This window comes from Carcharhinus amblyrhynchos, chromosome 6 (assembly GCF_965287045.1).
Source record: "Carcharhinus amblyrhynchos chromosome 6, sCarAmb.v2.hapA, whole genome shotgun sequence".
NCBI classification, from domain to species: Eukaryota; Metazoa; Chordata; class Chondrichthyes; order Carcharhiniformes; family Carcharhinidae; genus Carcharhinus; species Carcharhinus amblyrhynchos.
Window position 1 is genome coordinate 40,512,390 of NC_137329.1, and position 23,650 is coordinate 40,536,039.

At 42.1% G+C, this 23,650-nt stretch overlaps 1 protein-coding gene across 1 annotated transcript in view; it reads left to right on the plus strand.

The window, feature by feature from the left end:
• Positions 1 to 23,650, plus strand: part of otog (otogelin) — a 248,022-nt gene that overhangs the window by 134,853 nt on the left and 89,519 nt on the right. Inside the window, exons 30-33 of the mRNA XM_080189956.1 lie at positions 1,338 to 1,494; positions 2,455 to 2,481; positions 6,636 to 6,803; positions 9,850 to 10,128. Coding sequence (XP_080046082.1) covers positions 1,338 to 1,494; positions 2,455 to 2,481; positions 6,636 to 6,803; positions 9,850 to 10,128 — 631 coding nt within the window. The remainder of the gene's footprint in view (positions 1 to 1,337; positions 1,495 to 2,454; positions 2,482 to 6,635; positions 6,804 to 9,849; positions 10,129 to 23,650) is intronic.

The window sequence follows — 23,650 nt, forward strand, 5'->3', positions numbered from 1 at the left end:
CCTGCACTGATGGCTTCCTGATTGTTGGCCAGCCCTGTGACTCCCACAACGTCGGCTCTCTACCCCCTCTTGGCTCAATCGCTGCCCGCCCACCCCCGATTATTTCTGGACCAACCCTACACCTCATCCTCGGCCTGCCCCAACCTCCAGCCACCCCCACAGTCCTGACACCCATTTCCCTAGTCTGCACCGATTGCTGCTCTCCTTCCTTTCCCCACCAATCCCTATGCAGATGGCAGTGGGACCTCTCACCCTGACCAATCGCCCTCTAGGCCCCACCCCTTACACACCCCCCCTTTGGCACTGCTCCATGCCTGATGGGCAGTGCCAAGGTGCCCCTTGGGCCAGGGGCCATAGACTGGCACTGCCAAGGTGCCAATATCCCCCGGCCGCCTGATTCTCTGGTGGGTCCTGATTGACCCCTCTTCAGTGGGATTGGGCTGCTAGTTTCCTGTTAGTGGGGAGCTACTCTAAACCCTGCTGGGGTGAACCAGTCTGGCTGGGGGGAGGCTGTAGAGAGATGATATGAGTCCAGAGACTTCAATCCCGGGTGCGTTAACCACATTTAAATTATATGCAAGTGACCATTTAAATGGTCTTTGCACCTCCTTGCTATTTCCGGTGGATCTGACGCTGCCAGAAATCTGGCACTGGGAGGCAGGGAGTGAACATACGCACGGGCCCATGAATCGGCTGACACAAGACTCCCCTGGCCCACTGCACTAAAACATTAGCGCAGTGGGATAGGAGAATCATGGCCATTGACTCCCCCGCAGGACACTGGTTGAGTACCAACAGTGGCAGGATGAGGCCTTTTGGTGGTTCAAACATAGAAACTGGTAGATAACACCCTATTCAGTGGATCTGAGAGAAGATGAAGATTTTCATATGGTTTTCAACAAGATTAGAATGATCTAAAGGTGGGTTTTTCGAGGAGAGTGTAAAAGGGAGGTTGTGAATTGGAAACGAATAATACCTGAGGAACAATGGGCAATATCAACTTGCTGGTCCTAATGACTGGAGGGTCAACACTATAAGGTTTATATCAGGTAGCTAACAGGCAAACTATAAAGGTAAACTTGTTATTATTGTCAATGTATATAATCACAATCTTGTATCTTTAAAACATAACAATGACAACTCTGTTGATTTTGGAAAACAGTTTTCTCGATACATGGAAACTCTAACCAGTTAATGGCGGCACAGCCAAAATCTGAACTGGTTGGCAAAGAAGATATTGTTGTATTAATTGACTCTCCCAGTCTTGTTTAATAACCTATCTTGTAAAGCACCCGATCTTTTTGTGTTTTAATATGTTTTTCTTTTCAATGATTCAGGTTGATGCCACCTGGTTTTATTCCAACTGCTTGTCAGATACATGTGCCTGTAATCGTGGTGGAGACTGTGAGTGTTTCTGTACCGGTGTATTAGCATACGCTCATGCGTGCTGTCAACATGGAATTGCAATTGATTGGAGAACCCCCACAATCTGCCGTAAGTACAGTAACTATAGGAGGACAGTTTTCCCCCTCGCCACCCCAGCACTCAAGCAGGGACCTACACCTTCCAAATTCATTGCCCCTTGAGTCACAAAAGTGCTGACATGAAGCCTATGAATGTTATTGCCCATTTTCATTTGCTCTTATAGTATGTTGCTTTTGACTGTGGGGCTCTTTGGAGGAGCAATGAGAAAGTGGAACTTGTTTTCTACACTTTCCACAGAAATTCTTAAGGATATATAAGAGTTTTACCAGCCCTTTGAAGATGAAGTGGGAGGGGTGGTAAAATGATAATGTAAGGTATCATGAGGGGTCCTGATATGATCCTGACACAATGGGATCTTACTAAAGGCTGGATTGGCAGCAGCTCAGATCATTGGAAGATGGTAGCCAATTAAAGTTACTAACCTATATTGATTATATTGCCATTTTATGTTAGCATTTTAGCATTTTACCAGCATTGGAATGTCCCACTGCTGCATGGTGTGTCCCCCAGTTACATCAAGGCAGATTTGCCGCAGCTTCCCTGGGGGCAGGTGGTGGAGGAGGAGGGTATTCTTTTCTGAGGCTTTATGGCCCAAGAAGAGGGTCTGCCAACAGCAATGGCCATCTCTGCGTCTGTTACACTGCCACTGAAAGGTTTATCTGCTTAGCCTTAGGAACTCTTTCCTCTCCTTTCAGTCTCAACAATATGTATCTTTAATGGTGGCATTGCCAAGACTGCAGAACTACCTGCCCTTTGGGTGGGCTGGAATCTTGTAGAGGCAGGCTCCCTACCTTTAAGTGAATGACAACCCTTGGGATCACCACTGTGATACCCCCTGTTTGCCTGCGTGAGTTCATTTGGCCCCAAGGATCTATGAATTTAGAAATATTACGTTCAGTTGTTAGAAATTGGGCTACACTATATGGCAATTGTTCAGCATTAGTGATTTGCACTTTTCCTTTCTTTCAGCTTATGATTGTGAATATTACAACAGAGGTAAGGTTCAGTTTTATGATGGTAAGTTATGTGCAAGGTTTTTCCAACATTTTGATTAAATGTACTTCCTGCATTTCCGAGAGTTACTGTTCAAGTTGTAGGGATAGAATATACTGATGGACAAACAGTTATTAATAAGTTTTAAAGAATTGTGTTTGAATGTAGAAAAGAAAAGATTGTGAGCAGTGGATACAGTACATTAAAATGTATACTAAATTGTATACTAAAATATTTACTGAAATGTATACTAAAATGAAAGAAGTCTAACTAAGTTACTATTTCACTGGAAGGACTGTTTGTGGCTTTGGACAGTAAGAAGGGAAGAGGCCAAAGGGCAGATGTAGCCTGTTTTGTGTTGTAGGAGCGAAGGATGTTAGTGTTGATTGAGGTGGGAACCAAGGTATAAGGAAGGAAATGGTTCCTTCCGAATCCTGAAAGGAGAGGGGAAGATATAGAATCATAGAAATCCTACAGTACAGAAAGAGGCCATTCAGCCGATCGAGTCTGCACCGACCACAATCCCACCCAGGCCCTACCCCCATATCCTTACATATTTTACCCACTAATTCCTCTAACCTATGCATCTCAGGACACTAAGGGGCAATTTTATTTGCGTGGCCAATCAATCTAACCCGCACATCTTTGGACTGTGGGAGGAAACTGAAGCACCCGGAGAAACCCATGTGGACATGAGGAGAATGTGCAAACTCCACACAGACAGAGACCCAAGCTGGGCAGGATGGCATCATGATGGAGGTGGTGGAAATAGTACAGGATGGTCCTTTGAATTTCGAGGCTGGGGGATGAAAAGTGAGTACAAGGAGAATCCCATCATAGTTATGGGAGGGAGGGGAATAAGTGAGTACAGGAAATAGAACAGGCATAAGAATGAGCTCTTTCAACTACCATGGGGAGAATCCCCAGCTGTATTTGCTTCTCAATGTGATCTCCTGTACGTCTGAGGGAATCAAAATGCAACTAGGTGGCTGTAATAACCTCAACAAACCCCATGAGGTGGGCCTTTTGGAGTATGAGCTCCCTGATTGATGTAATGATTGCCTGCCCAATCAGAGAGACTCACTTGCATGCATGTTGAGGAGTATCAGGGCTACTGACAGTCCAGTTTCTGACTTTGTATCTGAAGCACTCTTTGGAGTGAAATTTTGTTTGTAAATAGAAGGGATCTGGTGAAGGGACACCAGCCTCTGAGGAGTTACCTCAGTGACCATTTTGTGAAACACCTCCATTCATTCCATAATCATGATCCCTAGCTTCCAGGTACATGTCATTTATATTCTCTACCATAATCGTACTTTAGCTGTCTGCAATATTCCAGCAAAGCTTAAAGAACAACACCCCATTTTTCGCCTCGACATTTTGTAGTCCTCTGGATTGAACATTGAGTTTGACAATTTTAGAACATAACTTCCGGCCCCATTTTGTTTTCTTTCTCTTTGCTGGTTTGGCTTAAGAACATAAGAACATAAGAAATAGGAGCAGGAGTAGGCCATCTAGCCCTTCGAGCCTGCCCCGCCATTCAATAAGATCATGGCTGATCTGTCGTGGCTTAGTTCCACATTCCCGCCCTCTCCCCATAACCCTTAATCCCCTTGCCTATCAAAAACCTATCAACCCGCGTCTTAAAAATATTTAGCGAGGCAGCCTCCACCACTTCAACGGGCAGAGAAATCCAGAGATTCACCACCCTTTGAGTGAAGAAGTTCCTCCTCAACTCCATTCTAAACCGCACCCCCCTTTATCCTGAGGCTATGGCCTCTAGCCCTACTGTCCTTTCTGAGCAGAAAGAGCCTCTCCACCTCTATCCTATCCTTCTTCTCTCATTTTTCTCTTATTTCCTTAACATTGCTTTTGGTTATTCAGGATTGTGCTATTTACACCTCCTCCAGACACATCATTTGTTTCTCTATTTGCTGCATTACTGTCCTCTTTGGTATTGCACATTGAAACCTTTTAATCTCTCCTGCCCTGCACTCTACCTTCAGTTCTGTTCTTCTTCTGACCCTCCCCTGTCTCCCACAGTTCACCCATTCAAATCGTTATATTTTTCCTAGTTCTGATGATGGGCAAGATTCTCTGGCCTACGCTCAGCTTTTCCTCGATAGCAGGAGGTGATGTGCAGTTTGCTGGTGGCAGAGTCCTCTGGCCCTGCCAATGTCGATGGGAATTCTCATTTAAAACCACACCATGCTGTCAAGAAACCCACAGCAGGGAATGCTCTGCCAATGGGACCAAACAATCCTGCTATCATGAACAGCCAAAGAATCCCAACCGAAGAACTTTCATTCTCCACAAGTGCTGAAAGAACATCTGAGTATTTTCAGCAATTTCTGTTTATATTTTGTAGTTCTGGCATCAGCAGTATTTTGCTTTTATATTCATATTATAGATTCCTTAGGATGCAGTAAAGTGGTTAAAATTTAGTTATGGCATCTGCAAGCTTCATAAATAACTGATCTTTGCCAAAATTTGATGTTAACATTTGTGAAGTCTTCTCAATCTGCTGTGTGCCTTTGATTTACAATGCCAGTAGAAAGATATGTAACATGAACATATTTGTGGAACATGCTAACATGTAATGGACTCACTTCACAATTATACATTCTCTGTCTAAAATTTCAGAATTTGCTTTGCAACAAATAGGGATATGTTTTGCATTCCTCCAGCTGTAAAATTAAAGACAAATTACTTAGCTGGGTGGTCAGTTCAGTTGAAGGATTGTTCTTCACACACAAAGAACAAACCCAATTGTTTTACACCAAACAGTGGATGAACTGCTCACTATGTGCATGCATGAGTTTAAGACCGCTAAATGAAATAAAAAAAATTAATGAATTTACACATCATGCCTGTTTGTCAGAACGCTAATGCCTGAATAAAGAGAAGCCACTTGATTATCAACAAGAGTGAGCCCCTAGAGGGGGCTAAGTGTTTTCTGTACAGGAGATTTGAAAATCAGTGTTGGATACAACCTCATTACGTAAAATTTTTTTTAAAAAACAAACTGGTGTCTGAACATTTTGCATAAATTACATAAAATACTCAAAAGTACAACAGGAACATTGAGCACTTATAAACACTTCATAAATTGTTGTGTAAATGTTAGTTTTGATTTCTAACTTTTCGGACCTGATGTATTGTGTACACATATTTGCTTAGATGTGTGTACCATCTACAAGATGGGAGGAACTCACCAAGGTTCTTTAGGCAACACCTTCCAAAGCCACAACCACAACCATCTTAAAAGACAAAGGCAGCAGGTACCTGGAAACACCACCGCCTGGAGATTCTCCTCCAAGTCACTCACCATCCTGACTTGGATACATATTAGCCGTTCCTTCGCTGTTGCTGGGTCAAAAGCCTGGAATTGCTTCTATTAACGGCACTGTGGGTGTACCTACCTCAAATGGTTCAAGAAAGCAGTTCACCACTGCCTGCTCAAAGACAATTAGGGATGGGCAACAAATGCTGGCCATGTCAATGAAGCCCATATTCTATAAATTAATTTAAAAAGGATATTCTTTTCAAACTTTGGTTCATGCAATTATAGAGAATAAATGTGGCGCCTTGTTCTTGATCCACTTCCAGCCCATCTTAGAAGTATACTAAATTACATTAGATGCTCCTCATGGCACAGCATCCATTTTATTCAAATGATAGACATTCCGCTTTTATTTAGTTTGAATGTAGCCAACATAGGAAGTTTTATTAACAAATCATCAAAGTGTAAAACAAAAAGGCTTGGAAAATAAAAGATTCCATTATTTACAGAAAAATTTGGGACGGAAAAATGTCAAGAATAAAAAGTCAATTAAATCTGATTCTTTAGACAAGCCAAGTGTTTAAAGAGGAATAATAACCAGAGGTCAGGAAAAAAATGAACAAACGCATCTGGGGGAATTCTCTGGCTTCCCAGACACTTGTTTCTCAGCGGCAAGAAGTGGTATGCTATTCACCAGCATTGGGATTCTCTGGTCCCACTCTCCCTGGTGTCCCCTGGTTATTTTTAACTTACAACATTAAAATGAATGATGCCAAGTCAGCAAAAAAGTACCTGTACTGCAGGTACAGTTGAAGTTCACATTTACAATACACTAATTTTCTAAATGAAACTGAATCTATTTTTCTTCCTGCAGTGCTGGGAAAAGGCCCTTACTCATTGGTCAGTTACTTGGATGGCAATACAGTGGTGGCAGCCAATTTGTCAAGTGGGGCTGTTTTTCCAGCTACAAGAGAAATTTCTATACCAGGAATATTGACACTTTTTATGCTGACTCCAGGGCTATTCTCACCTAAGCCATATGGTAAGTAAATCGAAGTCCGATTAACTTGGCAATTGCTCAGCAGTAAACACTGTATACTTGCCAGAAAGCAACATTATAACTAGCCATGCTTTGCACCCCAGCATCTTCTGATCATATTCTAGCCCTTGTGATAGAAATGCAAGTGTTAAGCATATGTCAAAGTAGCAACTGCGTAGTAAAATTATTCTTCATTTTCTGTCATCCTCCTCTGCTTTTGAGTTTCCTGCTATAGTTACTGAAAATAAAAAGCTGAAAGATAAAGCAGCTATAATGGTACAGCACTATAATAAACCTCAAAAACAAAGGTCTGTGTTGGCTTTTTATCACATTTTCCTATTGTTGGTTGAAGTCAATTCTAGGTGGTGTCTTCATGTTTTACTCTAAAGAATAGATGTCAGTGTACAGATTAGGGGGTAAATGCTTATGAAATCATTAGAATAATCCTAGATGCACAACTTGAGAATACATGTACGGAAGTACAATTTTCAAGAACCATATATCTATAAAGGTTTGGTATAGATCTATGAATATAAAGTTTAGCTTGTGTAGAGTTACATATTCCCTTTGTTCAGCATATTTGTTTAATATATTTGTTTCTCTTTCTTGGTTCCTCTTGAAATGAAGCTGTTAATTTAGGGCTATTTTTGGTCTCATCACTAGGACCCGGCACCTACCAATAGCTCACCCAATATCTATTCTTACGCACAAGATTATCAGGCAAGCAAGAACCAGACTGATCATTTTTACTCCTTGCCTAGTTCAAGGTCACTGGTGCCAGTTATATCATCCATTGAATGTCGACTCAGCTGTGATCAACAAACATATAAACAGTGAGGAATAAACTTGGGATTTTCTTATCTGAATGGCTCATCTATAAACTAGGGTATATTTTCTGAAACAGATGCAATTTCTTCTCAGGTAGTTAGAAATGGGATCAAAACATATCTGAAGTAAAGTAAATGCACGCATTTAACTGAGGTCAGATAATTAACACCATTAGGCACAGCTACAGCTGTAGATTTGGGAATGTAGTAGACTGACACTAATGGTGGAGCAGAAAATTGAGGGCTAGGCAAAAAGTGGAAAGGCAACAACACTTCTTGGAACCTTATGGAAGGTTCAAAAGTAATTTCAACACATTTGTAGCCGTTACCCAAAGTTGAAGGAAGAGGGCCATAGAAATGACACACAAAAATAAAGCAAAGGTAAAACAAATTTGTAGTACAGGCTTGTGGGTAAGTAACAGAACAGCTCAGGACATGGCCCTCTTTGTGATGGCTACAGAAATGAAGGTGGTTCAATATGAAGTAATCACTATGAAGGCAACACTATTTTCTTTAAAATGACACCACCCTGAAAGGTGAGCCCTGCAACATGCTTGGAAGGAGATGGACGCAGCTGAGCAGCACAGAGACCCCTGAGCCAGTCCTATGCTGATGTTAGCAGTCAGAGTGGTTGTACAGAGAGCACTCCTATATATCTAGATCTGTACTGATCTAGATGCCATGAGGTCAGTTGCTCAATCACTTTTCCAAGTTAGTCATAGCCCATGGATGTAGGATGTGCTTGCTGGGTAACTATGCTGAGAGTTGATCGCTGTATTCTGAGTTTTTGCAAACAGTCCCGTTGTAAACCATGATCTACTGCAGTTATTCTGAAACTCATCCACTACTATGGCCAGATATGCATTCAGATATATTTGTGCTGGTGGTACTGCTGTTTGCGAGCGCATGTGTCACTGTGCCAGTGAATACGCACAGATCCAATTCTGGTGCAGCAAGGTGGATGTTTCCCATGTTAAAGATGCTATAAAAATGTGGGATTTAGTTCTTTTAGAGCCAATAAAGTTAGGGATAATTGGCTGATAAAGGTTAATTTACACATTCTATTCAAATAGTAAGACACTTGGGGTGATTTTACGCCTATGTTCACCGTCAGTGACAATGTTGACACTGACAAAATACATGAGAGTCAGAAAATAAGATTTTCTCCACCCCCTCAACAGGAATGTAATGAGGTTCCCGCCTCACTTAGATAAATTTTAAGGGTCATCTGATCACACCCTTATAGAAAATTCAAATCTTGCCCACAGGTTCACATCAGCTTTATAAAAACAGCAAACTGTTGCGAGTACCCTGCTGGGGACACCAAGGCAATAAGAGCCCTTCTGGAATTTCCAGCCACTGCAAGGAGAGGGACATGTCACGGCAGTGCCATGGCAAGGTTGGCACTGCCAAGTTGACACTGCAAGGCTGGCTCCACAGATATCGGGCACCATCTTAAAGGGATACCCTGATCAGAACTATAGTGAAACTCCCCTCAGCAGCAGCCCCACCATGAAGATAACAGGACCTCCCCCCCACCTTTTGGCACAATTATTGGGGGCTCTCACCTCACCACACCCCACAACTAACAACCACCACAGCAATATCATTGGCACTCCCCCTCACTGCCAGACCCCACCCTCGATGCCAGGTCCCACTCCTCACTATCTACTCCCCCTGTCAACTGCCAAGTCCCCCCACCAAAGGCCTCAGCACTGTCTTCCTGTCTTCAACCCTCCCCTCACCCTGCCCATCACACATAGTGTGAAACTCCTATCCAGAGAGCCTGTCCCAGACACTGTCAACGACACAGACTGGCAGAATTTTCCCTTTTTATGCAGAGTATGGCAATGGGCAGGAAACATGGCTTTGAAGCCACTGGCCACAATGATGGCTTTCTCGTTGCATTATTAGAGAAAAAAATCCAAGGGGTATTTTCGACGACATCATGCTTGCAGTTCCAGGATGCAGTGCCTGGTTACTGCCTGTCTCTCTCCCCCGCTGAGCAATGCACTCACCCGGGCCCATTAGCTGGTTATTCAATATCAAAATTATTTAGTTTTTATCACATTATTATTTGTATTCAAATTGGTGGCCATGTTTCCTACATTGCAACAGTGACTACATTTCAAGAGTACCTAATTGACTGTAAAGTGCTTTGTGACTTACAGTGCTCGTACAAATTGCCATCTAACTGCAACTCTTTATTTTGTTTATTACAGATGCATCATTAATTTCCTTGGAAGTGGCTGACAAACCAAATTACTTCCTTCGGATGAGATATGATGGAGCCCTGCACCTTAATAAATGGGAATATAACAAAACTTTTCAAAAAGAAGCAACATTTATATTCCACAAAGATGCATGGATTTTAGGATACAATGCCTTTGAGTCTTACGGAAAGCCAGGATTCTTTGTTCATCAAATGGGTTCCTTGCTCCATCTGATGAAATACAATCACTCAGAGAGCTTCAGACATGCTACTCTTTTCCAGCTGGCAGGTAAGGAATGATCTTGGTAATAATGTGTCCAGGTTAATTGTTATTTAACCCATTTATAAAAATGTGCCACTGTAAAATGGGAACCTAGGGCTGAATTTTCCAGCCATTGCACAGCCTATTTTCTGGCAGTGGAGGCAACCCGCCATTGGTTGCTAGTGGTATCTTCCAGTCCTACCGATATCTATGGCGTGTTGCGTTGCTCACATCTTCTGCCACCACAGAGTTGCCATCAGTGGGACTGAAAGATCCCACTTGTGGGAAGAGCCAGAAGATTCAGTTCCTAACATTTATGTAATTTATGAAAATACATTTTGACATGAAGCTTCTGATAGACAAAACTTTATTTCCAGATAGGCATTCTCTTCTTAATTATTTTCTTTGCTGTAGTTTATTCTGGTCTCATAGAAATTGTATCTTTTAATATTCTTGATAAAGTAGCCGTTAAACCTTTCTTTTATTTAACACTTAAATTTTTTAGATATTTCTTATTCTTTAGAGTTTGTTGTTCTTCATTGCATTCTCCTACTTTATTAAGAGGGGAAAATGTTTGGCAGGAAAATGGAAACAGAGGCCATAATTTCATGGTGCCCTCTGTAGTCTCTCACTGCATCCCCCATTTCCCCATGCACTGTCCATCCAAACCCCACCACTCGCTTTGTGGGGAATTCCAGGGCAAGCCCAGGTGAAACCCCGGATTTGTCTTCATCTGAGCTCCCTTGGAGATTGTTGCAGTCCCAGCAGTGGCCACCACTTCAAGCACACTTGCTTGCTGCCTAACTACTCCAACCCTACTTTGATTTCACTAGCACTGGGGGAAGGGTAGTGACAAGTGTCCAGCCCACTAGGTGAAACTTACTGGCTGGTGAAGAGGATAGGATGCCTCTTTTCTGGACCCCTTGTCCCATTTCAAGCTCCCCATTCACCAACGCCCCCCCCCCCACCCCTTGCTGAGCCATGAAACCCGTTGAAGTGGTGGAGGCTGCCTCGCTAAATATTTTTAAGATGCGGGTTGATAGGTTTTTGATAAGCAAGGGGATTAAGGGTTATGGGGAGAGGGCAGGAATGTGGAACTGAGCCACAACAGATCAGCCATGATCTTATTGAATGGCGGGACAGGCTCGAAGGGCTAGATGGCCTACTCCTGCTCCTATTTCTTATGTTCTTACGTATTTATTGGGTAGACTGTTTGGCGACCAGATTAAGGGATGGGAGGGACAAAGTTTCATTTGAGGTTTGAAGAGATAGTGAAAGACTAAATGTGAAAAATCCGAAGTGATACAGGATTGCTCTTGGTTAAAATAATGAAAAAAATGAAGAAACTATTTTTGATGAACTAAATAAAATAAATTGACCTATTAATGATCAGAGAGAAACATTTAGCCAATGCACTGTTAAACGATTGACAGCATGAATGGTGAAAGCTTGTGATTGCAAGGAAAGTGCTTTGTCATTGTATGGTATCATAAGTAAATGGGAGAGAAGATTGAGCTCTTTATGTTACACTTGGATCATGTAACAAGACTTGGCGTGATTTTGACAAAACTATACAGCTATAAAGCATTATCATGGTTTTGGTAGGAGGATATACGAGTCAATTTTGATTACAGGAAAGAATAATATTGCTGGGGAAATGCATGTACTGTCCTGTTTTCTTTATGGTGTGAGACTTGAGCTTCATTTACCAAACTGACAGTGACCCCTGGAAAAATGTCCAAGTTTCATGTTCAGATAGTCAATACTTGGTGCTGTGTAAGAGTGGGACAAGACAATCTGCAACGGATAGGGAGTGGGATGGAGGAATTTCATGGATTGTACACAGTTGTTAAGTTACTTCACTTAATAAATTTTAAGTTACAGGGATATAATGTTTTTAAGTAAACAACACTGAAACAACAAAACAAGTGACCAATTGATTATTGTTTCAATATTATTGGTTAAGAATAAAGAATAGTACAGCACAGGAACAGGCCCTTAAGCCCACTAAGTCTTTGCCAACACAGATGTCTCTCTAATATAATTTTCTTTTGCCTCTACTGGTCCACATCCTTCTATTCCCTGTCTATTTATGTATCTATCCAGATGCTTCTTGAACACTGTTAGAGGATTTGCTTCCACCATCTCCTCTGGCAGCACATTCCAGGCATTCACCACCTTCTGTGTGAAAAACCTACCCCTTACATCTCTTTTAAGCTTTTCCCCTCTCACTCTTAACCAATGCCACCGAGTAATTGGCCCTTTGACCCTGGAAAAAAGACTCTGACTATCCAAGCCTGTCATTATCTTATAAACCTTTATCAGGTCCTCCCTCATCCTCCGATGCTCCAATGAAAACAATCCAAGCTTCTCCAACCTTTCTTCATAGTCCATATTCTCCAAACCAGGCAACATCCTGGTAAATCTCTTCTGCACCTTTTCCAGTGCATCAACATCCTTCTGGTAGTGTGGTGACCAGAATTGTACTCAATACTCCAAATGTGGCCCAATTATAATCTTATACAGCTGTAACATGATTTTCCAATTCCTGTACTCAACACCCGACCGATGAAGGCCAGCATGCCATATTCCTTCTTGACCACCTTGTCCACCTCAGTTGCCGCCTTCAGGGAACTGTGGATCTACACACCTAGATCCCTCTGTATGCTAATATTTCTTAGGTGTCTGCCATTTACTGTAGTAGACCTTCCAAATCACATCATTTCACATTTGTCTGGGTTAAATTCCATTTGCCATCTTTTGGCCCAAGTCTCCAGTTTATTTATATCCTGCCATATCCTCTGACAATCCTGCTCACTATCTGCTACTCCCCCAATTTTTTTATCATCTGCAAATTTAATAATCAGACTACCTACATTTTTCTCCAAATCATTTATATATATTTCAAACAACAGAGGTTCCAGCACTGATCCTTGTGGAACACCACTTATCACAGACCTCAAGTTTGAAAAGTACCCTCCCACTGCTACTCTCCGCTTCCTATGCCCAAGCCAGTTTTGTATTCATCTTACTAGCTTACCTCGTATCCTATATGACTCCACCTTCTGTGTCAGCCTACCATGATGAATTTTAATCAAAGGTTTTACTAAATTCTATATATACAACAGCCACTGCCCTGATCCTGGTCAATTTTTCTTGTCCCTTCCTCAAAGAACTCAATCAAGTTTGTTATACACAACCTCCTCTTCATAAAACAATGCTGCCTTTGCCAATAAGCCTATTTTCTTCCAGGTGTAAGTATATCCTGTCCCTCAGAATCTTCTCCAATAATTTCCCCACCACCGATATCAGGCTCACAAGACTGTAATTTCCCAGATTGTCTCTTCTGCCTTCTAAAACAGCGACTCTCCGAAGATCTAGTATCTTGCCCATGACTGAAGAGGGCACAAAGATTTTGGCCAAGGCCTCAGCAATTCTTTCCTTTGCCTCTCTCAGTATTCTCGGATAAACCCTATCTGGCCCTGGGAACTTGTGCGCCTTAATGTTTTTCAAAACCTCCAATACCGTCTCCCTTTTTATCTCAACATGTCACAAAATGTCAACATCCTCCTTTCTACACTATTCTAATATTTCTTCAATTATTTGTTAGGGGAGAAATGTCATCCAATAAATTCCCTGCTACTTAAATGGTATCATGTTAACTTCAGAGCTCTGTTGAAGCATCACCCTGATTTGAAACATTGGCTTTATCTGCTCTCACAGCTGTCAGAATTGCTGAGATTTTCCAGCATTTTCTGTTTTTGTCTCAGATTCCAGTGTTCACAGAATTTTGCTTTTATGATAAATTTAATGTCCGTTTAAGCTGCCATAATAGGCAGACACAAAGAATGCCTCTTCCAACATAGTAGAATATGTTTAGGATGGTACCTGAATATCAACCAAAATTATCTGTGTTTATAGTTTAAGTGGGACACAAATCTACAAACTGATTAGGAAATGTAGGAAATAGACACCTTTTAAATATTTTTAAAATTTAGATAAGAAGTTCAAAAAACAGATGCATGACTAAAGAAACATTTGTCATCACACCTAAGGCAAGGGTTGCCTTCACAAGGAGAAATTCCTCCTGTTGCAGTTCACTCCATTTGCAAAACATTCAATTGATATGTCAATGATTGCATTATGGACTTCATTGTGTTTTTTATGCATAATAACAGCAAGCTGACACAGCTGCGGTCGGCACGCTCCAACTTAGAAAATTGACAGATTTTGTCAATGTTAAGTGCCTGTTGTCCACTAACAAATGTCTTTAATCACAGATTCATTAAGAATCCAATAGGTGGTCTGACAAGGGCCTTGCCCAACAGTGGTATGTTTTTTAAAAAAAGGGAATTCTTCTGGAAACATAGCTTGCCTTCAAACAGTACCTCGTTCTTCCTTTTAAATGAAAGAAAAAGCATACTACGATCCTCAGTGGTAACCTTTTAAGGAATGCTACTGATTTATCTTTTTAAAGCGTGGGGATCTTTCTCTCAAAGCCATTTATGCTAAAAATCTAATCTATGCCAAAGGAAACCTAAAACAATTTATCTCAGCAAGTGGGATCAGATCAAATGATCAAGAGGCATTTCATTAATCACCACATCCAAGGATTCAAGTTTCAACATTTTTATAAGCAAAGCTCTTTTGAACTTGATTCATTCAGCAGCACACTTTCTTAGGCACAGCCTGGACCTAGCATGCTGATGCAGGGTAATTACACATTCTAAAAATATAGCACCATTTGTTTAAGTTAATGGAAAAGTTACACCAGCTACAGAGTGCAGAGGCAAAGAGAGATTAAGTTTCATGCTGACTATTGTAAATGCCTGACATATTAGATCAGAGATCATATCCAACTGGGTAATGAAGATTCTAAGGGTAATAGAAGGATGAGTGAAACAAACTGGATAATAGAAAGATTTTCAAGAAGCAAAAACTCTCCTTTCCTTTAATTCCTTATTTTATACTGAATTAATGGTTTTCAGCTATGAATTAGCTATTTACTTTTAACTTTCAATCTTATGCTTCCTCTCTCCCCTTGAAATGAAGGCTTACTTCAATCCTCCACATCACTGTTACTTCATGATTGAAATAGTGGAATTGGAGTTGGGGAGAGCTGGGTGGGGGTGGAGGAATGGTGGGGAGTCGGGGATAAGCGAAAAGACCTTTACACAGCTGGCTATATATGTTTTTCTTAACATGTTCACTACCTAAGATAAAACCTACCAACCCTGCAAAGTGCTACATCTAGTGGCTAGAATGAATATTGTCATGTTTACTTGTGAAAAGAAAATGCTGAACATGGACAACTGATCAATATCCGAAAGGAAAAAAGAAGTTAGCATTTTGAATGGAATCCACTGTAAAAGTACGAAGGAAAACAAGATGTGGAAGATAGAGCAATGGCTTGAAGGATGGATATTCCACATAAAATATTAGCCTATCTTTCCAACTGACTTGCGTGTATTTCCCATTTCAGAAAAAAGACCCTCAGGGTTATCTTGAAAAGGCATTAAGAATGAGTAAAAGCCTTCAGACCCTCTGATTTGATTCAAGCCATTAGGATCCCTACAGTGCAGGAGAATGCCATTTGGTCCATTGAGCCTGTACAGACAACAATCTCACCCAGGCCCTATCTGTTTAACCCCCACCCCCCACACTCCCCCATGTATAATTCCTAATCCCTGCTAATCCCCCTGACACTGACGGGTAATTTATGGCCAAACCAGCTAACATACACATTTTTGGACTGTGGGAAGAAACTGGAGCACCTGGAGGAAACTCACACAGACAGAGGGAGAACATGCAAACTCCATACGGATAATCACCCTAGGCTGGAATTGAACCTATTTCCCTGGTGCTGAGAGGCAGCAGTGCTCCCATCGTGCCACTGTGACACCCCATCAACTTATCTCTACAATGTTGGTACATGTATTTATATTGAGTGCAGTAGTTGCAATAAGCACTGCATTAATATATGCATATTATCATTACAAATGACATCACTGGTCACTAGTGTTGAATACTGCCAGAGTGAAGAAGCAGCCTGTGTTGAACTCACCTTGCAAATTAAGTTCTGTTACTTTTTAACCATTTGTGCTTTATAGCATCAGTACCATAATAGACAACACAAAAACTGGTGATGAGGATCTTGAACGGCACTTGTTGGGAGGGAAAAAATGAGCAAAAGTTGGAAATAAAGACTTAGAAGAAAAGTTCTTACATGTGCTCTGGACATCACTGGTGAGGTGGACATGTGTAAGGATCCTCCTCGGGGCAACTATAGAGCTAGGGTTTTTTGAAAGAGAAGCTGAAGCTCAGGTTGTTGCCTTGTTTAAATGGGAAAAGCAAGGTCATTCCATTGGGAAGAAAATGGCAGGAGCTTTCAGTGCCATGGAACACTTTGACGAAGGTTTAGAGTGATGGGGGTCCCATGGTGAGCCTTTTGACTATTTTGTGCAGGCTAACAAAGTAGTAGAAGATATTGGGGTTCCCATGTTCCTGAATGTGATGGGGAGAAAAAAATGATCTCCTCAGAAATTTAATGCAACCAGAGAAGCCAGGCAGTAAAAGGTATGAACAAATTGTAGAGATTCTGCAAGCATGCTGTTTGGCGAAGCCTTTGGTGATTACAGAGCTCTTCAGATTTCACAAAAGACATCAAGAAGAAGGGGGATCAACTGCACAATTGGTAGCTGTATTAAGAAGACTTGCAGAGTATTGTGACTTTGGTGATGTGCTGAATGATACAATTTGGGAACAATTGATCTGCGATCTGTGAAGGGAGATCAAAAGTGCTGGCTAACCAAGAGTAACCTTACTCTGAAAAAGGCCATGGGAATTGCTGATTCAATGGAGCTGACTGAAAAAGAAGCTCAGCGACTGAGATTGAATATCCAGATATAAAAACATGTCAGCTGAAATTACACATCTGAGTTTTGAAACTTGTACATGTCATCGATGTCAGGGCATTTAGCTGCAGAATGCTAGTGCAAGGATATAATATGCAGAAGCAGTGAAAACAAGGTTATGTGCCCACTCGAAGAAAAAGCAAGCTGCGAGCAAAAATAATAAGAAGCAAGAGCAAACCAAGACAATCTGTAAACACAATAAAAGAAGAGGTGTTCATGCTGTGCAAAAAGGTCAAGAGAAACAAAACATCTCTCAGTCTGAGGATGAATTATTACTGAACATGCTAGCTATTGATAGTAATATGAATAAATACTGGATCACTCTACTGCTGGATGGACAGCCAATAAGGATAGAAGTCGATACTGGAGCAGCATTCTTACTGATGCCAGAGGCTGTACATGAAGAAAAATGTAGACAGTGTTCCCTTAAAAGCTTCAAGAAGAGTGTTAAAGATGTATACAAGTGAAGTGGTTCCACCGAAGGCCCACATTGAGTAGCTGCACAATTTAATGGGCAAACAGCAGAATTGTCTTTACATGTAGTAAAGGGCAAATATCCAACAATGATGGGTCAAAATGCTTAGAAAAGATTTGACTTAAGTGGGCCAAAATCAACCTGATGACTAATGGAGAATCAGGTCACACAAAAATTCTAAAGAAACACACGGAGAATTGGGGAGTATAAACGACATTACAGTTAACTTGAAGATTAAAGAAGTAAGCCAAACAAAATGCTTGAAGGCAAGGTTTGTACCTCATGCTATCAGGTGAAAGTGAAGGCTGACTTGGAACATCTGGTGAAGATGAAATTCTTGGAACCGGTCAGTATTCGTGAATGTGCCACACTAATAATACCAGTCATCAAAAGGATGGATCTGTATAGATTTGTGGAGCCTTCAAATTCCGTGCTGTGTCCAGAACAATACCTATTAACCCACAATGAAGACCTGTTTGCAGGATTGGCAGGAAGCCAACATTTGAGAAAAATCCACCAGAGCCAAGCATACCTACAGATGAAGGTAGACCAGAGGTCACAGGAAATTCTGACAATTGTGATACATAAAGGCTTGTTCCAGTACCAAAGATTAATGTTTGGTATCACACCAGCTCCAGCATTGTTTCAAAGAGCAATGGATCATTACTTGAGTGGACTGAGTGGCATCCAGTGTTATCTAGAATGAGATCCCAGTAATAACATGAAAGTGGAGGCTGATTTGGAATGACTGGTGGAGACGGAAGTCTTGGAGCCTGTCAATATTTGTGAATGGGCAACACTAATAGTACTTGTCATCAAAAAGGATGGATCTGTTTGGATTTGTGGAGACTTCAAGAGCACCCTTAATCCAGTGTTGTGTATGGAACAATATCAACTAGCCCACATTGATTACCTGTTTTGTGGGATTAGGAGGCCAACATTTTAGCATAACTCACCTGAGCCAGACATACAGATGAACATAGACCAGAAGACACAGGAACTTCTGACAATCATGATACATAAGGCTTGTTTCAATACCCAAGTTTACTGTTTAGTATTACATCAGCTCCAGCATTATTTCAAAGAGCAATGTATCAGATAGTAGTGAACTGAATAGAGTCCAGTACTATCTGAAATGACATCCTAGTCACTGACAGAGCTGAAGAGGAATATTTCAGAATTTGGATGCCACTCTTCAGAGATTGGAAGATTATGGACTGAGAGTCTGCAAGGACAAGTATGAATTTTTCCAATCCTCCATTGAGTATTTGGAACATGTGATTGATGCCGCAAGCTTTCACAAATCTCCTTCAAAGGTGAAGATGATCCCAGACATGCCTGCACCACAGAATATTTTCAGGTTGCGATCCTTCCTCGGATATTTGAAGATTCGTTTCATACTTGGCAACCATTTTAAAACCATTGCATGAACTGTTGTGCCAAAACAAGAAGTGGAAGTGGTTAGATCAATGCAATAATGCTTTTGTGAATGCTAAAGAAACATTTCTCAAATCGGAAGTCCTTTTGCGTTTTCATCCTACCCTACCCCTACAGTTGACGTGAGATATATCTCCTTATGGTATTGGAGTGGTGGTATCACACAACATTCCATTGGGTGAAGAAAGATCCATTGCCTTTTTGTCTCAAATAATGCACAAAGCTGAAAGTAACTGCATACAAATCGAAAGGGAAGCTTTAAGGATTATATTTGGAGTAAAGAGATTCCATCAATTCCGGTACAGAAGAAATTTCACACTGTTGATGGACCATTGTTAACTATTTTTGGACCACACATATGAATTCCATCATTTGCAACAAGTAGAATCCAGAGATGGACATTGCTTTTGATGGACCTTCTCAATTATGACGAGCAAGTAATTTATCAGACTACTCAAATGGAAGTAGATTCTTGTTGCTTTCGGACAAGTGAAGCAATATACTCAGAATGATCTCATATTCTCCAAAGTAATGGACATGGTTCTACAAGGTAAGACCTCAGAACTAAAACCTGACTTGAAACTGTACTCCATGAGAAAAATGTAGCTTTCTATACACTCAGGATGTCTTCTTCGGGTACTCAGAGTAATCAATCCATCACCATTGAGAAGAAAAAATTGCACAAATTATGGAATTATGTGCATGAAAGAAATCGTGAGGAGCTATTTCTGGTGGCCTGGATTGGACATGGAGATTGAAGAGAAAGCTGGTATATGTTCATCATGTGTAAAGGTATGAAACTGGCCCCTGTCAGCACCACTGTATCCTTAGGAATGGCTGCAAGAGGCTTGGCAAGTTCAATTTGCAGGACCTTTGAAGGACAGTGTTATTAGTAATGGTTGATGCTCATTCAAAATGACTAGAATCTCCAGGAGAATGTGAGTGCAGTGGCCATCACAAAGAAGAAGGTTCTGGGGAAAATGAAAGGTCTGAAGGTGGATACATAACCTGGACTGGATGGACTACACCCCAGAGTTCTAAAAGAGATAGCTGAGGAAATTGTGGGGCATTGGTGGTGATCTTTCAGGAATCATTGGTGGCAGGGAGGGTCTCAGAGGATTGTAATGTAGCTGTTTAAGAAGGGAAGGAGACAGCAGGCAGGATATTAAAGGCCAGTTAGCCTGACTTCAGTCATTGGCAAGATTGTAGATTCCATTATTAGAGATGAGATTGCGGAATACTTGGAAGTGCATGAAAAAATAGGGCTGAGTCACAGCTTTGTCGAGGGGAGGTCATGTATGACAAATATGTTAGAGTTCTTTGAGGAGGTAACAAAGAAGTTAGATCAAGGAGACCCAGTGGACATGATTTACTTAGATTTCCAGAAGGACTTTGACAAGGTGCCGCATAGGAAACTGTTAAATAACCTAAGCACCCATAGTGTTAAGGGTAAGATCCTGGCATGATAAAGGATTGGCTGACTGGCAGAAGGCAGAGAGTGGGGATAAAGGGGTCTTTTTCAGGATAGTAGCTGGTGACTAGCGATGCGCTGCAGGGGTCAGTGCTGGGACCACAACTTTTCACAATATACATTAACGATTTGGAAGAAGGAACTGAAGGCACTGTTGCTAAGTTTCATAGAATCATACAGTGCAGAAGGAGGCCATTGGGGCCATCGAGTCTGCACCAACCACAATTCCACCCAGGCCCTATCTATTCCCACAATCCCATGCATTTACCCCAGCTAGTCCCCCTGACATTAAGGAACAATTTAGCATGGTCAATCCACCTAACCTGCACATCTTTGGACTGTCGGAGGAAACTGGACCATCCAGAGGAAACTCACGCAGACATGGAAAGAACATGCAAACTCCATACAGGCAGTGACCCAAGCTGGGAATTGAACCCCGGCTCCTGGTGCTGTGACGCAGCAGTGTTCACCACTATGCTACCGTGTCACCCCAAAGATGCATAAGAATATAAGAACATAAGAAATAGGAGCAGGAGTGGGCCATCTAGCCCTTCGAGCCTGCTCCGCCATTCAGTAAGATCATGGCTGATCTGAAGTGGCTCAGTTCCACTTTCCCGCTTTCTCCCCATAACCCTTAATTCCCTTGTCTGTCAAAAACCTATCTACCCGTGACTTAAATATATTCAGTGAGGTAGCCTCCACCACTTCAACGGGCAGAGAATTCCAGAGATTCACCGCCCTTTGAGTGAAGAAGTTCCTCCTCAACTCCGTTCTAAACTGCCACCCCTTTATCTTGAGGCTGTGCCCTCTAGTCCTGCTATCCTTTCTAAGCAGGAAGAATCTCTCTACCTCTACCCTATCCATCCCATTCATTATCTTACACGACTCTATAAGATCCCCCTCATCCATCTAAACTCCAACGAGTACAGACCCAGTCTATTTTGTCTCTCTTCATAGTCCAACTCCCTCATCTCCAGTATCAGCCTAGTGAACCCCCTCTGCACTCCCTCCAAGGCCAAAATATCCCTGCGCAAGTGCGGCGACCAAAACTGCACACAGTACTCCAGCTGCAGCCTCACCAGTGCCCTGTACAGTTGCAGCAAGACCTCCCTGTTTTTATATTCAATCCCCCTTGCTATGAAGGCCAGCACCCCATTCGCCTTCCTGACCACCTGCTGCACCTGCAGGCTGGGTTTTTGTGACTTATGCACAAGGACCCCGAGGTCCCTCTGCACCGTAGCATGCTGTAGCTTTTCTCCCTTTAAATAGTAATCCCAGATGATACAAAGATACATAGAGATATTGAGGGAGCACAGGGACTCCAGAAGGACTTGGACAGGTTAAGAATGTGGGCAAAGAAGTGGCAGATGGAATACAATGTGGAAAAATTATGCACTTTGGAAGGAAGAATAGAGGCATAGACTATTTTCTAATTGGGGAACTGCTGAGGAAATCAGAAGCACAAAGGAACTTGGGAGTCATTGTTCAAGATTCTCTTAAGGTTAACGTGCAGGTTCAGTCAGCAGTTAAGAAAGCAAATGCAATGTTAGCATTCATGTCAAGAGGCTAGAGTGGAAGAGCAGGGATATACTACTGTGCCTATGTAAGGCTCTCAGACCTCATTTGGGGTATTGTGAGCAGTTTTGGACCCTGTATCGAAGGAAGGATGTGTTGGCCTTGAAAAGGGTTCGGAGGAGGTTCACAAGAATGATCCCTGGAATGAAGAGCTTGTCATATGAGGAACAGTTGAGAACTCTGCATCTGTACTGATTGGAGCTAGAAAGATGAGGGGAAAATCTCATTGAAACTTACATGATAGTGCGAAGCCTGGGTAGAGTGGACATGGAAAAAATGTTTCCACTAGAACCAGAGGGCATAACCTCAGGCTAAAGGGACAATCCTTTAAAACAGAGATGAGAAGGAATTTCTTCAGCCAGAGAGTGGTGAATCTGTGGAATTCTTTGCCGCAGAAAGCTGTGGAGGCCAGGCCATTGAGTATCTTTAAGACAGAGATAAATAGGTTCTTTTTTTTAAGGAGATCAGGTGTTATGGGGAAAAGGCAGGAGAAGGGGATGAGAAAAATATCAGCCATGATTGAATGTTGAAGCAGACTCAATGGGCCAAATGGCCTAATTCTGCTCCTATGTCTTATGGTTTGATGGCCTTATAATCAAGTCAACTCCATCAGAGAAGATAATTGAGAGGCTAGGAGAAATGGTTAGTAGATTTGGATTCTCTGAGCAACTGGTAAGTGACAACAGACCTCAATTTGTCTCCCAGGAATTCAACTGTTTCTTGAAAGAGAATGTTATGCAACATATTAGGTCTGCAACATGCCATCTTGCTACGTATGAAATGGCAGAGCTTTTTGTTCCCACCATGAATCACACATTGAGATCCACCAGGGAACAAGTTTTGCTGATCAAGCACCTTAATTAGTTCCTACTGATTAATAGAAATACCACTCTTCTAACAACTAAAGCCTCTCCTGCATTACATTTGGCATTTGACTTATTGAAACCTCCAAAATCAAAAGAAACTGTTCAATAGAAGCAACATAGACAAACAAAATATCAGAAAAGTAAAGCAAAACAGCATGGGGGGCATTCTTATCTTCTTGTCCCACTGGTTGAAGGGTGGGACAAGCCAATGAAATCGTGAGAGAGCAAAAAAAGGGGCGTATGCCCGATTTCTCATCTCTTGCGATCTTACCAGCATTGGATATCCGGGCAAGGATCACATATGGTCCCCATCAGTGGGGATCTGTTGTGATGGTGTCACTGGTATAGAAGCCCTCCCTAGGAGTGGGAGCATGGGGGTACCTGGCACCCTGGCACTGCCCACTGGACACCAAGCAGTTCCTAGGGGACAGGATATAAGGCAGAGGGACACTGCACTCTGCAATGGAGATCAGGGGGCTGGAAAGTTGTGCACTCTGCAACCAACTATCGCCCAGTTACAGAGTGGGGGTTGGGGGGGGGGGGGGTGTGGTGAGATGATCAGCCGGTCAGTGGGCAGGGCCATTTGGTCCCTACAGGAGGGCTGGGGGGGTTGGGGTGCGGTGACTGGCCACAGATAGTTGGGGGAAGAAGATTGACAGATCTCTCTCTGTTCTGTGCTATTGTACACAACAGGCAGATTTGCACATGTGGAATGGCACCCTCTTCTGCTACAAGCTGCTGGCTTTCAGTGAGCTTAGACCCCACCCTTCCCCTGCCCCCAAAAAATAGATCTTGTTAAATTTTTTTCCTC